We start from the raw sequence: 17,113 nt of genomic DNA, 5'->3' as shown, positions 1-17,113 counted from the left end.
TGACCGTGATGGAGAGCGTGCCAGTTACAAGGACCCAGTTAGGCCTGCTGAACAGAGTACCTTATATTCTGGTTGCTGAGTATTGGGTGGATCCGCGTCGAAGATGCGCATCGCAGACAGAGCGATGTGACAGTTCCGAGATGGGGCGACGCTGTGGTGCGAGGTCTAGCTGCGTTGTCATCCAGAGTCCCGTCGACAGCGCTTGCAATACGAAGTCCGGCGTCGGGAATGCTGCGCATAGCTGAGGATGCATCGGTTTAGAGGAGCTGTGAGGTTGCGCTGCAGAGTACAGCATCGTCGGTGAGGCTGCCGTCAAGGAGAGATGCGAGGACCTGGGCTGAGGGTGTGCCACGCCATCCGGTTGATGCACCAGTTCCGAAGACTGCAGAGGCAACGTGGGTCTTTGAGACAGGTCCAATCCTTACAGTATCGGTGATGCAGATGCACCGCTCAGCCGAGAAGATGCATTGGTTCTCATCCAGGGGATACTCATCAATAGTCATAATCTATGAATAAGCCCCGCCCATGTGCGGGATCCCGGAGCATATAGAAAATATATATATATACATATATATACATATGTGAAAACATATAACTGCAGCCTAACAATGTTCAAAACCTGGCAATGCTGTAAATTACATATATTTGCATAGTAGTGCACCCCTATCCCATAAGGAAAAAAGGAAGCATAGACAAATCATAACACAGCACTGCTTTATTGCCATAAAGCAACATGTAATTGTAGGCATTCGCCAGTAGGCTGCAGCAGAGTATCAAGAAACCAAGAAAACTGACACCCTGCCTTTAAGGCATTAGAGTAGGGGGACCGTGCCTTTAAGGCCTGCCTGAGACCCCCTGCTCCCATGATGCATTACAGGTGGCAGTTGGGCCAGTTCTTTTTTCCGGCTCCTTCTGTGAGGATCCTGGAGCTTGAGCTCTTCAGTTTTTGACTGAAATTTTGGAATACAGCTTTTTCAAGCTTTTTTCGACGTTTTCTGACTTCTAAGGGATAATTCTGCTGGTGTCCAGTGAATTTTCGAATTTTTTCCAGTCAGAATGTCTCCTTTATTTAGAAAATCTCCTTCTTGTGGCAACAAGATGGCACTGGCGGATCCACACTCTGTGTGTATTGTGTGTTTACCATCTAAACACGATCCTGACCAGTGTCCCCACTGCCAGAAGTTCTCTAAGTGCACTCTGAGGGACAGAGAGCGCATTAAATTACATGCAGGACTGGAGAGGGAACGAAGCCGTCGTGAAGGCGAGCATTCTTCATCAAGACCTCCTTCTTCAGCTACGCAAGTACAAAAACGGCGACACACCAGCTCCCCTGGCTCCAGAAAGAACAGGAGTCCAAGAGGTTCGCCGTCGACGTCGAGGGTGCCGGCGAAGAGGCAGAGAACTTCGACGTCGAGGGATTCATCCCACCATCAAGATTCTCCGCCGCGCAAAAGTAAGTCGTGTCGAGGCGCAGCCCTGCGGGCTCGCAGGTTGCTGGTACAGTGACGTCTGGACTGTCTCCGTCGACGTTGAGGCTTCCGTCGACGTCGAGACACTCTCCGCCACCCTCGAGGGGGTCGGCGTAGAGAGATGCGGCGACGTACATTCCGCCGCGAGTGGACTGGTCGCCGTCGAAGGTTACCCCCACTCGGCGACATAGAAGGTCGACGTCGAGAGGAAGATCGACGTCCAGATCACCACCTCGACGCCGTGAGAGGTCGACGTCGAAGTCGCCCAGCCGACGGCGAGAGAGGTCGACGTCGGAGCTGCCCAGCCGACGTCGAGAGAGGTCGACGTCAAGGCCCAGTTGGAGTCGAGAGAGGTCGACGTCGAAGTTGCCCAGTCGACGTCGTGGGAGGTCGCCGTCGAAGTCACGGCCGACGTCGAGGTCATCCAGCCGACGTCAGGTGCCAGAGGAGAGGAGGTCGACGTCGAGGTCTCCGCGATCGGCGTCGAGACCGCCGTCGAGACCAGAACGCCACACCCCACACTTGCCGATGGTGACGCAGACGTCGTCGACGTCAAGGGGTTTGACGTCGAGGGCGAAAACTGGAGCGCCCACGGAGAGGTCCCCAGGAGAACAGTCATCATCGCCGGGACTGCACATTGTTGCAAGTATCTCCTGAAGGATCACCCAAGGCTCCAGAGCAATTCGGACTGTCACCGCGCTGGTTACGAGATGGGAACACTGGCGCATGTCGGAGTCCGGGATCGGACTACTCCCGCATGTATTCCCCACCGTGCAGGAGTAAGTCTCCTCCGAGGGATCCAAGGCCAATTTCACCACGCCGGTCTCGTTCCAGAGACCGTCGCTCCGCGGCAAGACGTCGAAGATCTCCGTCCAAGCGCAAATCAAGGTCAAGGGCTCACCATAGTGAACGTTCCCACAAGAGGCGACGCACCAGGTCGTCCACTGGGACTTCATCGACAAGGTCCTCAGTCCGGGACTACTCTCCTACCTTTTCCTCAACACCTCCATCGCGAGTGTCCCCGGTGGATGACATCGCAACTTTCTCGGACGTTCTGGGTAGAGGGGCGCAGAAGTTGAACATCGCGCTGCACACTCCTCAGGCGCCCACTTCTGTGATCTTTGACACGTTGCATCATCGGTCGGCTCCCAGACCTCTGCTTCCTTTGGTGCCAGGATTGTTAGAACCAGCAATGGCCACGTTCCTCACTCCGGCTACAGCGGGCTCTGTGCCGTCGAGGATAGCAAAGAAATTTAAGGCTCCGACCGAGGATCCTTTATTCTTGAGGGCGGACCCGCCAGCAGACTCAGTAATCATGGCGGCGGCTATGAAATCCCACTCGGCCTCAGTATCTTCTTCTGTCCCCCCTGAGAAGGACAGTAAACTGATGGACTCCTACGGCAGGAAAATGTGCAACACTTCTGCCTCACACATGAAGGTGGCTAGCGCTTCAGCCCTGCTGGGGAGGTATGATTGCTCCCTCTGGGACTCCCTCGCCAGATTCGTGGAGAGACTGCCTAGAGACGACAGGCAGGACTTCACAGAGATCCTACAAGAAGGCGGCCTGGTGGCCAACCAAATCATCAGCGCAGCGGCGGATGTCTCGGACCTAGCCGCGCATGGCTACTCCCATGGCGTCTGCTTCCGGCGTTCGGCCTGGCTCAGGCTAACGGACCTCAAGCCGGACGCACAGAAAAGAATTCTCAATCTGCCTTTTAATGGATCATCACTGTTTGGGGCTCATGCTGATGGCCAGATGAGCAAGATGAAGGCGGAGTTGGACACCGTGAAGGCTGTGGGGCTGGAAAAGCGCAAAAAATTCCGGAAGCGCTTTCGCCAGGGCGACAAACGTGCCTTTCACCAGCGCGTTCAAACACCCCAGTTGTCCTCTCAGAACCAACAGAGGTCCCAGTTTCAGCAAAGGGGTCGGGGCAGAGGAAGAGGAAATACAAAACAGCAGCAGTCCTCTAACAAGCAGCCCTCCAAACAGTGAAACCTTACTTCCTCCGCTCTCATTCGCCACTCCGGTGGGAGGAAGTATCACTGTTCACCTGGAAGAGTGGAAAGCCATTACAAGCGACAGATGGGTGCTGAGTATTGTAGAGCGTGGCTACTTGCTGAGGTTCAAATCTCCCCCTCCGCAGGTACCCCTCGGAGACAGTCGCTCCCTCCCATCCAAAACAAACTTTTAAAGGACGAAGTTACCACTCTCCTCTCCAAAAACGCCATAGAGGAAGTTCCGACCAGGCAGAGAAATCAAGGAGTGTACTCCCGGTATTTTCTTGTTCAAAAAAGAGGAGCGGTCAGAAAGTACAGACCCATCCTCGATCTCCGCCTACTCAACGGATTTGTCAAAAGAGAAAAGTTCAGGATGCTGGCACTGCACCAGATCTTCCCACATCTCCACCAGGGGGACTGGATGTGTGCCATCGACTTACAGGATGCATACCTCCACATTCCTGTCTCAGCGAAACATCGAAAGTTTCTCAGATTTCAGATATTTCTCCAGCATTATCAATACAAGGTCCTGCCATTCGGCCTCAAGTCCGCGCCACGAACATTCTCAAAGTGCATGGCGGTGGTGGCTGCTTTTCTCCGCAAACGGAAGATATTCGTCTACCCCTATCTAGACGACTGGCTCTTGAAAAGCTCAACTCCGGCTCGACTCCAGAGTCATCTTTCGTTTTGCCTCAACCTTCTACACTCGCTGGGCCTTCAGGTCAACTACAGGAAGTCAGTCCTCAATCCCACTCAGCGGATCCACTACCTGGGCGCCTCTCTGGACTCCTCAAGCGCAAGCGTGTGTCCTTCGGAGGAGAGGTTATCCTCCATGCTTCAGAAAGGCCGCACTCTTCTCAGCACGGAATGCCCCATGGCCAGACAAGTGTCGTCTCTTCTGGGGTCGATGGCTTCATGCATTTACATTGTGCCCAATGCACGTCTGCACATGCGTCCTCTGCAACAAGATCTAGAGGATCAGTGGTCGCAGAGGTCCGGCCGCTGGGAGGATCGCATTACCCTTCATCAAGCCGCCAAAGATTCCATCCGGTGGTGGATGAAGCGCTCCCATCTGCTTCACGGCGTCCCTTTCCATCAGGCGCCCCCGACACAGACAGTGGTCACCGATGCCTCCATGCAGGGCAGGGATGCTCATATGGGCCGGCTTCAAGTACAAGATCTCTGGTCCGCTATCGAGCAGAGCTATCACATCAACTTCTTGGAGCTACGAGCAGTCCACCTGGCTCTCAAGTCCCTGTATCCATCCCTGCAAACCAACTATATTCAGGTTCAGACAGACAACACCACAACTATGTTCTATCTGAACAAGCAAGGAGGGACCAAATCATGGGTCCTGTCTCTGGAGGCCCAGTCAATCTGGAGACGGCTTCTGGCGAGAAACCTGACGATCGTCGCGGTTCACCTGCCAGGGACCCTGAATGTGCAGGCAGATGGCCTCAGCAGAGACTTCGTCGAAGCGCACGACTGGGTGCTCAACAAAGACGTCGCTCAAGACATCTTCCGCTTGTGGGGCACACCGGACATCGATCTGTTCGCAGACGCGGACAACAAAAAATGCCCCCTCTTCGCCTCCAGGTTCCCTCAACGGGGGTCGCAGGGGAACGCGCTTTTGATCAGCTGGTCGAGGACATTGCTTTATGCTTTTCCTCCTCTCCCTCTCATCCCGGCTGTGATACAGAAGTTCTACAGAGCCAGAACTCGGATGATCCTAATAGCCCCGGAGTGGCCCCGTCAGTGGTGGTACCCGGATCTACTCCAGCTGTCGGAAGTACCACACAGGAGGTTGCCGTGCCTACCGAACTTGCTGACCAAGGACAAGGGGAGAGTGTTCCATCCCAATCTTCCCTCCCTCCGCTTGACGGCATGGCTCCTGAATTCATCCAATACGGACATCTAGATCTGCCTCCGGACTGTATGAACATTCTTCGGGAGGCAAAGAGGCCCTCCACGAGGAAGTCGTACGGCTTTAAATTGAAAAGATTCTGCTTCTGGTGTAGAGATAACGCCCTTGATCTGATCCGGGGTCAAGAACAGGTTATTCTCCCCTACTTACTGTACTTGGCGAAGTCTGGGTTAAAATACTCTTCCATCAGAGTACACTTAGCTGCTGTTACAGCCTATAGGAAGTCTCCTACCCAGACCTCTTTCTTCCAGATGCCAGTGGTAAAGGATTTCTTGGAAGGGCTTAAGAAAGTTTACCCACCAGTGAGGTCTCCTTCCCCTTCCTGGGAACTTAACATCGTTCTCTCTAAGCTGATGGGAGCTCCTTTTGAGCCGATTCATAAGGCCTCCTTGTAACATCTGACCTGGAAGGCTGCCTTCTTAGTAGCCACTTCGGCCCGTAGGGTTAGTGAAATTCAGGCCCTCTGCTGCAAGGAACCTTACACTGTGTTTCATGCTAATAGGGTGGTGCGCCGTACTCATCCGAGCTTCCTGCCCAAGGTGGTTTCGGACTTCCATATTAATCAGGTGATCATGTTGCCCACCTTCTTTCCTCAGCCGACCACTCCCCCGGAGAGAGCTCTACACTCTCTTGACCTCCGGAGGGTTTTGAAATTCTATCTAGCTAAGACCCTTACTCTTAGAAAGTCAGACAGGCTCTTTGTTAACTATGGGCCCACTAATACCGGGCTGGCTGCGGCCAAGAGGTCTATCTCTAGATGGATTGTCTCTTGTATAGCTTTGGCTTACCAACTGTCCCACAAAGTTCTGCAGGGTAAACCTAGAGCACACTCTACTCGAGGGAAAGCTTCTACTGTAGCACTCCTTCGCAACGTTCCCATGTCTGAGATCTGTAAAGCGGCTACGTGGCACTCAGTCCATACTTTCACGCGCCATTATTGCCTAGATTCAGACGCGCAGGCCGACGCCCAGGTGGGGCAGGCCTCTTTAAGGAACCTATTTGCATAACTGTAATGCAAGATGTGTCTTTTAATGTATGTTTTAACTGCTTTGTTGCTCGTCCGCGAGACTTTGGGTATGGGCTTGCTACTCTATTCATAGATTATGACTATTGATGAGTATCCCCTGGATGAGAAGGATTAGTTACTTACCTGTAATCCTAGTTCTCATCCAGGGGTATACTCATCAAAGTCATAAGCGACCCACCCACCTCCCCGGACGAACATTGTTTTCTCTTTAAATAAGTGATGTATGGAAGGCAGATCTACTCAGGTGCGGAGGCACCGCCAAAAAAGAACTGGCCCAACTGCCACCTGTAATACATCATGGGAGCAGGGGGTCTCAGGCAGGCCTTAAAGGCACGGTCCCCCTACTCTAATGCCTTAAAGGCAGGGTGTCAGTTTTCTTGGTTTCTTGATACTCTGCTGCAGCCTACTGGCGAATGCCTACAATTACATGTTGCTTTATGGCAATAAAGCAGTGCTGTGTTATGATTTGTCTATGCTTCTTTTTTTCCTTATGGGATAGGGGTGCACTACTATGCAAATATATGTAATTTACAGCATTGCCAGGTTTTGAACATTGTTAGGCTGCAGTTATATGTTTTCACATATGTATATATATGTATATATATATATTTTCTATATGCTCCGGGATCCCGCACATGGGCGGGGATTATTCATAGATTATGACTTTGATGAGTATACCCCTGGATGAGAACTAGGATTACAGGTAAGTAACTAATCCTTCTTCTCGAGGCTGCACCACTCAGCAGAGCACCTTAGGCCCACTTCCAGGGGTCCGAGACTGGGATGGCACCACTTGGCAGGGTAGACTGACAGAGGGCAGAGTCCAGGTGCAGATGCAAAGTTGTTGAAAGGCTGTTAGGTCCCTGAGGTTTTAGATAAGAATGCCAGCCAACTAGCCCTTGGAGTCACTCTGTGTTCTGGGTTCGAAAGATTCAGGTCCAGTGCTTCTCACTCAGGCAAGAGGCCAGCAGGCAGTAGGTCAGCACAGCAACACAGGAGTCCAGCAGAGTGTAGTCCAGCAGAGTGTAGTCCAGCAGAGTGAGAGTCCTTCAGCATCACAGCAGTTCCCGACAGAGTACCCCCAGGTCCAGAAGTGTACTGAAGTGGTGGTGTCTGAAGAGCTTCTTTTACCCATAATAGGGTCTTTGTATTGGGGAGAAGCTTCTAAAGGCCTGCCTTTGAAGTGCCCAGAGGCCCTGCCTTCTCTGCCCTGTCTCCAGAGTGATTACAGGTTGTATGCAGCCCTTTGTATTGAGACAGGACACTGCCCATTTAGGTGTACGTGAGGCTGGGTCCAGCTTCTCCCTCCATCCTGCCATTGATGGCACACGCTTGTGTGCGGCTGTCTAGGAGGAATACACATAGCCCAACTGCCAACTACACCCAGGTGTGTGACCAGAGACAGGCTGCAGGCACCAAATGTCTAAGGCAAGAAAATGCCAACTTTCTGAAAGTGGCATTTTCAGAATTGCAATTTAAGATTCGACTACGCCATAAGTTAGGATTTTAAGTTGTGGTTCCAGAGACACTAAACTTGAAGGGGTTATGCCTTTCCTTTTACACGTATAAAAGTCAACTCCAATGTTATCCTAAAAACAGGTTAACCAATATCATGAAGGCATCATTTTAATTTTGATTCCACTTCCTAGAGGAACTCTTGAAATGCATGTTTTCTCTTGCAGAGCTGAGCATGTCCTTTTCTGCAGCTTTCTCTAATGTATTAGATATTCAGTTTCTTGTTCATAATCGCCTTATTACTCCATTTTTAAGGCCCAAGTTTTGGCCATGACTGGTCAAACACAGGAAGCCGAACAAATGACCAATCAAATTGCAGCGGAGGAACCTGGATGTATGGAATGTTATCGACTTTTGTCTGCAATCTACAGCAAGCTGGAAAATTTTAATAAGGTATGGAATGTTCTGAACTTGAAATTTAACATGATGTGTGCACCATTTTATGTCATTTGAAGAAACTTTCAATAACAGGTAAATAAAGGTCTATTGCACCCCTCCTAGCCAAATCACACCCATCCTTTGCTACCAACATATGCTTCCCAGATTCATAAAAAAGTACTGCTTTACAAAAGAGCCAAAGCATCTTCACCAGACCAATAAGTCTTATTGAAGAAAAAATATTCACCAAAATCACGTTAGAACATGTGAACGCATAAGCTGAACACCATACAAGATAGCTTAATGGCCAGTCTTTCGACCAAAGGCCAAATCTCCAATTGCCAGCTCACTGTCCACAATTTCTCATTACTCCAGTATTGGAGCTTTCATTGAGTCACATGCTTGAATCATTCCCCGTCGTTGAGATGGGAGTCCCCCGTATATCAAAATAGCAATGCAAAGCCAATAAAAACCAGAAACCAGGCCTAGTCCCATATCAGTTTTGTAACTTTTCCCTATTGTTTTGCAAAAGAGACCACAATTAAGCCTGAACCAATCAAAACCTCTCACCGTCTAGAACACTCCTGAAAGACCCTTAGCCACCAGATTATTAACTGTACATTGTGCTAGGGAGTCTCCACTGAGCTCTGTTTGGCTTCTTCATCAACTTTAGAGGTATTAATACCAATTTCTTTACTTCAATCAACCATCTTCTACTGGAATACCATCTTCTTCAGTTCTGATTCAACTTTTCTTACTTGGTCATGTCAGCTAGGGGGAAAAAGAAGAGTGTCTTCAGAGCTTGTGCCACCTGCTCTAAGAAGAGGCTTCATACAGACGACCCTCACAGTGACTGGATCTATTGCCTGTATCCCAACCATAAGGCAAAGGGTTGTGAGATACGTCATATCTTTTCAAATAAGACTTTGATGGATCGTGAGGGGCACCTTCTAATCTCAGAAACTAAAGGCCAGGAAGGAATTGCTTTCGAGTGATGACTGTAATGAGGCATCTTCTTCATCACCTAAAAGGCCACATAAGATGGGGAAATCACCTCACACTCCTTTTCAAGCGATCATCCAAAGAAAGCCCTCAGAAAGACCACTCATGGGTATCATAGGCGCAGTCCCTCTAAATCGCCTCACAAAACTGGAAAGGAGAGTAAAGGACATTCATCTGGGGACAGTAAGACAGAAAAGGCAAGCTCTGAGCCTTTTTTGCAACACCCCCTCAAGGCAGGCACTCTGTTAAAAAGTCTTCCACTGCCCCCCCTGAAGAAAGACCGCCGACGATGGAGTTTCAATGCCCACCAGTCTTCAGCTAAACAAAAGGCAAGTGCCAATCCACTCTCAACACTATTTCCGATGACACCGTCATCATTAAAAGCTTCGGGTTCAACGCCGTGGTTTATCCTGCTGACGACATCATTGTCGACGAGACCAGCAGTGACGACTGCGTCGACGACGGTGAAGACGTCAACGACAGCAATGACGACAACGTCAACAACAGCAGCGACGACATCCACAGCGACTACACCGACCACTATGGTGTCTGAAATGCCACTGATATCTGCATCACTGACGCTGGCTTCGTCCGCGGCACCGTCAAGGAGATCGTAGATGAGAGGAAATTCACCTAAAACGAGAGAAAAGTTAACAAGAAGACACTGCACACCAGAGGTTACTTCACCTAGCAAGGTTACACCTTTGCTACTCTCTCATCTTCTGGAAGAGTAAGATTCTGAGGATAATGATGATGATGGACCTTCGGTTACGCAAATAGCCCGTCACAAGTGCACACCAAGGTCTAGGAGGATGATTTTGACAAGGAGTATGGGGAGCAACAGTATTATATTTCTCAACAGGATTATCATCTTGAATATCAGGAAGATGTCGTCTGCATGCCATAGTCGTTACTAGCGGACTTGCACTTCATGCTGGCAGACTATAGAAGAAGGTTTCCACCAGCAAATAGTCCTCCTGAGCAGTCTACACTTCCCCCTCGGACACTGTCTATCCCATCTACTGCGCAGCTAGGTCAAGACTTGCAGTCAGTACTCCCTCCAAAATCACCATCACCTGTTCCTCAGCAAGATCCAGGGACCACAGATGATGACCAGGAGGAGAGGGAACTTAGAGAAAGGTCCTCCAAGAGGGAGAAAGGACGTCTGTGGAGGTGATTGAGTATGAAATGGATATTATCACTAAAGCATTTAGATCGCTGGGAGGCTCAGCAGTGTTACGCCATCAAGGATGGCTGAGAACAAAGTCTTTTAGGCAGAATAAAATCCTTGACCCTCTATTCCATGGAGAGGCATTATTTAGAAAACACATGGACAACGCTCTTCAGGATATAAAGAAAGACATTGATACTGGAAAGTCATTGGGGACTCTTCAATAGCAAAAAGTACCCTTTAAGGGAACACGAGGAAGAAGTCTTCCATCATACAGATGTGGATAACAGCAATATCGGTATCCCTCTTCCCAGCCATATCAACCATAGTGTACACAGCGTCAACCACAATCTGGGGCATACTCTAGATCTACCCCCAGAGGAGAAGCAGGGCACAGGGCAAGGATTCCTTAAGTCGCCAATGACAAATTTCAGGCTCCAGCTATAACTCTTTACCAAATAATCCACAGGCTTCCTTAGGGGGAAGAATTTAGTCGTAACTTCAACAGTGGCAAAAAATAACAACAGACCAGTGGGTCCTCAACCTTATTCAGTTGGGCCATACCCTGGAGTTCCTTCCAATTCCACCTTGCACTTTGCCAGACCTACATCTCCTGCATTTGGAAGTTCTATTGATGTACCTGAAGGGAGCACTAGAACTGGTTCCAATTTCCCAGACAGGGAAGGGGTTCTGTTCCTGTTTCATTTTAGTATGGAAAATGGCGACCCACTCTGGATTTGAGGTCTCCCAATGCCTACCTCAAAAAACTGTCCTTTGGCATGGTCATATTGCAGGACATTTTGTTACTTATGAACCAGGAGATCACATGACCACTCTAGACTTACAAGATGCATATTTTCACATCAAGGTTTACCCTACTTGGACGACTGGCTGGTCAAAGCACCATTGATGTCAGCAGCTTGACGGTGGCATGTACAAGTCTGTTGGCAAAGCTGGGCCTTACCTTGAACGAGGAAAAATCAGCAGTGCTCCCTTCTACAAACAACCCCTTTTTAGGATAAATTCTGGACACCACACTGAACAAGTCATTTACATCTTTTGAAAGACAAGCGAAGTTAATATTAATGGCTCCGTCATTCACAAGAAAAATTAACTTTCACTTCGCTGCTACAAGTCTCTCCTGGGAACAATGTCATCTTGCCTCCCTCTTATTACTTTTTGCTGGCTACGAATGAGTCCACTACAGGTAGAGCTGGACTTGCAATGGCGTCAGGCAATAGGTTCTTTCAAAGATGTCATTACCATCACACCTGGTATGGTCAACGCCATCTCTTGGTGTACCCGGCGAGGAAATATTTGAATCAGTCTCTCTTTTCTTGCCACTTCATCTCCCGCTCAAGACGGTACAATTGGCACTGCAAGCAATCCTGCAGAAGATAAGAAACTCTGCGGTGGTAGTCACAACAGACAACACAATTGCAAATCATTATGCCAACAAGCAGGGCGGCACCAGATCTCACCTCCTCTCTCAGGAGGCTCAGTGCATTTGGAAATGGGCAATACAGAACGGAATCTCTCAAAAGGCGGAACACCTTCCGGGAGATCAAAACACCACAGCAGACACACTGAGCAGTCTCAAATCATCCTGCCATCCGAACTGAATCAGGAGACACTCAAGAGCCTCTTTCTCCAAAGTGGCAGGCTAACGGTGGATCTGTTTGTGATGTGGCGGGAACAAGAAATGCCAGCTAGCATCACCATCCGGGATCTTGGGAGAATGCATTTTTGATTGCATGGTCATGTATTGTTGCCAACGCTTTTATGCCGATTCCCCTTCTGCCATGACTGCTCATGAAGATCAAGGCAGAACCCTGCAGGATGATCCTAATAGCTCTATCATGGCCACGTTAACAGTGGTTTATGGGAATTCTCCTACTTGAGGAGAGGCAACCCATTCTCCTGCGTCTCATTCCATCTCTTCTGACGATGTTCCAGGGACAAGTGCTGCATCCGGATTCCAAACTGCTTCACTTAGCAGCATGGCTCCCGAACACCTTGAATTTGAACATCTAAATATCCTGTCTGATTGTAAGGATATTCTTTCCAATGCTGGGTCACAAAGCACTAATAAAAGGTATAGAATGAAATGGAAGACATTCTGTGTTTGGTGTCAGGAATCCAGCGCCCATCCTTTCTCTTCCTCATCTCATGAGATCCTCCCTTACATCCTGCTTTAAGCGAAATCCGGATTAGCGCACGCCTCCAATAAACTCCATCGAACTGCAATATCTCGATTGAGAAGGACCTCTCCGGCATCATTATGGTCAGCAAGGATCATTAAACAATTCATGAGAGGTTTATTCTGGGTCTTGCCATCTGTCAAACTTCCGTCACCTGTCTGGCATCTTAACATAGTCCTGTCACAACTCATGAAGCATTCTTTCGAACCTATACATGGAGTGGACCTTAAGTTCCTGTTATGGAAAGTTGCCCTACTCCTGCCATTGACTTTGGCTAAGAGGGTCAGTGAAATCCAGGCTCTGACTATCCAGAAACCTTTTCTGCAATTTAGGGATGACAGAGTCATCATTCGTACCTACCCAAAATGTATCCCCAAAGTTCCATTGGACTTTCATTTGAACAAGCCTCTTATCCTTAAAACTTTTTTCCACAACCGACAACTGCAGCAGAAATTTGCTAGTTATTCAATTTTGTCTTAAATTTTATCTTCAAAGATCCAAAGCCCTTCGCAAAATCAACCCAGCTCTTTGTGGCTTTCAGTGCTCCTCAGAAAGGCTATCATCTATCCAAGTGGGGTATTGCACTTTGGATCTCAGGTGCAATCCAATATTGCCATCAATCTGCAGGAAAACCCCTGCAGGCACCGGTGTGTGCCCACTTCATCGACTCTTTTTGCCGGAGTACCTATCCAGGACATCTGCAGAGCTGTGACCTGGAAGAGAACCCACACCTTTACAAGCATTACTGCTTGGATGCCGCAGTTTATAATGATGCAGCAGTGGGCCAAGCAGTGCTGAGGAGCCTTTTTAAGTGACGGTAAGCTCTCTCCTTCACCCCTCCTTTCTTTCTACTGTAAGATTAGGCTCATTTTCTTTCATCTAACATATGTATGTTTTTTCCCTTCTCCTCATATTGCCTTTTACTAATAATATGTTTAGATTGTACTTGTACAAGTGTTTTCTGAATGTAATCAGTGTCGATTTAAAAAAAAAATGGCTTAAAGTGTATCTTCTTGTCTAAATGCTTGCAATATGAATCCTACACACTACGTTAAAAAAAGCAATGTGCTACCAACTGCTAGCTACTCCTATTCAAACATGTGAATCTATGAAAGTTCCAATACTGGAGTAAGAAAATAAGTTACTTACCTTGAACTGTAGTTCTCCAGTATTGGAATATTTCATAGATTCACATGCGACCCAACCTCCTCCCCTGAGAGGCTCACCTTTTAGATTTTTGCAGGTGTATCTTTTGCACTGGTGCTGTGAAAATTGTAGTGTCTAAGGTTCTCTCAGGAGTGCGCTAGAGGTTGACAGGTTCTGATTGGTTCAGGCTTCATTTTGGTCTCTTTTGCAAAACAATAGATATAAGTTGCAAAACTGAAATGGGCCTATGCCTGGTTTCTGGTTTGTATTGGCTTTGCATTGCTATTTTGATATACTGGGGACACCAATCTCTACGACTCGGAATGATTCAAGCATGTGAATCTATGAAAGATTCCAATACTGGAGAACTACAGCTATAGGTAAGTAACTGATTTTCTTCATGTGGATTGTTCACAGCTTTTTCAGAATTTTCACAGGCCTTCAACCTGGTATACAGACAACCACTTTGGCTCAATTTAGAAAACATGAGTGCTAAGTATAATCATCATCCTCAACACAGATTCCTAAGTCCAAGTCAGGATATGATTAAATGGAGCAAGAAGCAGCTCATTTAATAATAATAGAGGGGGCAAGCACAGATATATCTTAGCTCCACTCCTATTCAACATTTATACAAACAACATGTATAAGACAAATCTAGAGGCTTTCACACACGTAGCAACAATTGCAGACTCCACTTCTGTACGCTGATGAATCTTAGTCTTCTATTAACACAAACCCAGAATGCCATACAACTCCCACTGGTCACAATGGAAACTGATTTACCAAAACTCAACTAAACATTAACTCTTTGTAATCTAAGGTTCTTCTGGCCTAAACAAAATATAGAGAACCAGGCCATCGAAGTAACAAACATATCTAGATAACTTGGCCTGCTATGTCCAACAAGCTATCATGGAGTAATCATCTTCATGAGGCCATGGTGCTACTAAATGCCTTATAAGGTTCTCCAAAAAGCATGGCATCGTGGAACCAAAAAGAGTGAAAAAGGGCTACAAGCCAAAGTAGATGGCATTCTATACTACAGTGCTGAAATATACGACGCCTGTGTCAACATTTCTGTCATAGGCAAATTAGAGGCAGAGGTATGGAAAAACTTGGTCTGACTCCCACAATCAACAATTCAAGTCACTTTGGAAACAGACCTAGGATTTGCAGGCATTAAAGAGAGGGCTGCAGCTGCCCCAGTGCAGAATGCAGTCAACAGAAATGTCAGCACATCAAACCACTTAGAAGCATCTTGAAGGAAGTCATGAATCCAAGAACCCCATGCTAATAAAGGCAGCGACAGGCCTCAGTATAGGCCATTTACCTGATCTCTCACCACCCAAAGCTTTGGGAAAAACAAATGACTGCTGTACTGAAGGCACACTTAAAGCTTGATTTAGAGTTTGGTTGATGGGATATTCCTTCATAAACATGATGGATATCCTCCCCACCAAATTACATGTGCCATTGGCTATAATACAGTTGGCAGATGGAATTTGTTTCTTGCCATTTTTTCTTTCAAGGATTATCCTACACTCTCTGGCCTAATCAATCAATCAGTACATTTGTTAAGCGCACTACTCACCCGTGAGGGTCTCAAGGCGCTGAGTGGGGGGTGCTGCTACTGCTCGAATAGCCAGGTCTTGAGTAGCCTCCTGAAGGTTAGTAGGTCCTGGGTCTGCCGTAGGAGGATGAGGAGGGTGTTCCAGGTCTTGGTGGCGAGGTGGGAGAATCATTTGCCGCCGGTGGTCGCTCTTCGGATGCGGGGGAAGGTGGCGAGGGCGGCGGAGCGGAGCTGGCGGTTCGGGGTGTAGAAGGTGAGTCGTCTGTTGAGGTATGCCGGTCCGGTGTTGTGGAGTGCCTTGTGAGCGTGGGTGAGGAGCTTGAAGGTGATTCTCTTGTTGACCGTGCAGGTCTCTCTGGTGGGGTGTGATGTGGCTGTTGCGGGGGATGTCGAAGATCAGGCGTGCAGAGGCGTTCTGTATGCGTTGAAGTCGTTTCAGGAGTTTGGCTGAGGCTCCTGCATAGAGGGCGTTTCCGTAGTCCAGCCTGCTGCTGACGAGGGCCTGGGTGACCGTTCTTCTTGTACCGGTAGGGATCCACCTGTAGATCTTGTGGAGCATGCGGAGGGTGTTGAAGCAGGAGGATAAGACGGCGTTGACTTGCTTGGTCATGGAGAGAGTTGAGTCGAGGATGAACCCCAGATTGCGTGTGTGGTTGGTGGGTGTTGGTGCTGCTCTAAGGGTGGTTGGCCACCAAGAGTCGTCCCAGGCTGAGGGGGTGGAGCCGAGGATGAGGACCTCCGTCTTGTCCGTGTTCAGCTTCAGACGGCTATTCTTCATCCACTCGGCAACGGCTTTCATGGAGGTTGGTTTTGGCAGTGAGGGGGTCCTTGGTGAGGGAGAGGATCAGCTGGGTGTCGTCGGCGTAAGAGATGATGTTGAGGTCATGCAGTCGGGCGACGTGGGCGAGCGGTGCCATGTAGACGTTGAACAGAGTCGGGCTGAGGGATGATCCTTGGGGTACACCGCAGATGATCTCGGAGGCTACGGATCAGAAAGGGGGAGGCGGACGCTCTGTGTTTCTACCGGAGAGGAAGGAGGTTGTCCACTCCAGAGCCTCGTCTCGGATTCCTGCGTTGTGGAGGCGTGTGCGTAGGTTAAGGTGACAGACAGTGTCGAAGGCTAATAGTGCGACCAAACAAAACATTTTTAAATAGCTCCTAGCTCAAGGTGTTTGATGTATCCCGAGGCTCAATTTATTATTGCTGTTTGCACATAAGTATTTTGCTGATTTACATTTGCAGATCAATGGATTTAATTAGCATAACTTCAGGTCTTCCTGAATACTGTAAAAGGTCTTGGATGCTTATTTTTTCGTAAAAAAAGAAAAGAGGCACACATGGAAGATCAAATGCTCCAGTTTTCTCTTGCTGCTAGATTTAAACATCCCCTCCTGATTTGTGAATGTTGATGCTGGTCAACAAAATTGAAAATATTTGCGCTAAATAACATTTTTCTTGCATTTACTATGTTTGGTACGAAATAATTTGTTGCAGTTTTCTATATGGCTATTAATAAATCTGAAAACCTCAGTAAATTGCAATCTTCAGGAATAAAAGTCTGCATCAAGCAGAACCATTGTACAAATAAATGGTGTAGAACATAGGGAATGCAAGAAAATACCTAAATAGACAGCATAGCCATATGAAAACAATGAGATAGAAGAAAATATAATTTGATATTACTCGCCATACATACATATTAATGGCAA

The 17,113-nt window shown here is 48.1% G+C and overlaps 1 protein-coding gene across 1 annotated transcript in view; it reads left to right on the top strand.

Moving 5' to 3' along the window:
* Window positions 1-17,113, top strand: part of TMTC1 (transmembrane O-mannosyltransferase targeting cadherins 1) — a 1,415,052-nt gene that overhangs the window by 1,333,973 nt on the left and 63,966 nt on the right. The window contains exon 17 of the mRNA XM_085652351.1: window positions 8,189-8,326. Within this exon, the coding sequence (XP_085508477.1) occupies window positions 8,189-8,326 (138 nt within the window). The remainder of the gene's footprint in view (window positions 1-8,188; window positions 8,327-17,113) is intronic.

Source organism: Triturus cristatus, chromosome 4_1 (genome assembly GCF_964204655.1).
Source record: "Triturus cristatus chromosome 4_1, aTriCri1.1, whole genome shotgun sequence".
NCBI classification, from domain to species: domain Eukaryota; kingdom Metazoa; phylum Chordata; class Amphibia; order Caudata; family Salamandridae; genus Triturus; species Triturus cristatus.
The sequence above is the reverse complement of the archived record's forward strand: the minus strand, read 5'-3'. Positions and strand labels throughout refer to the sequence as shown.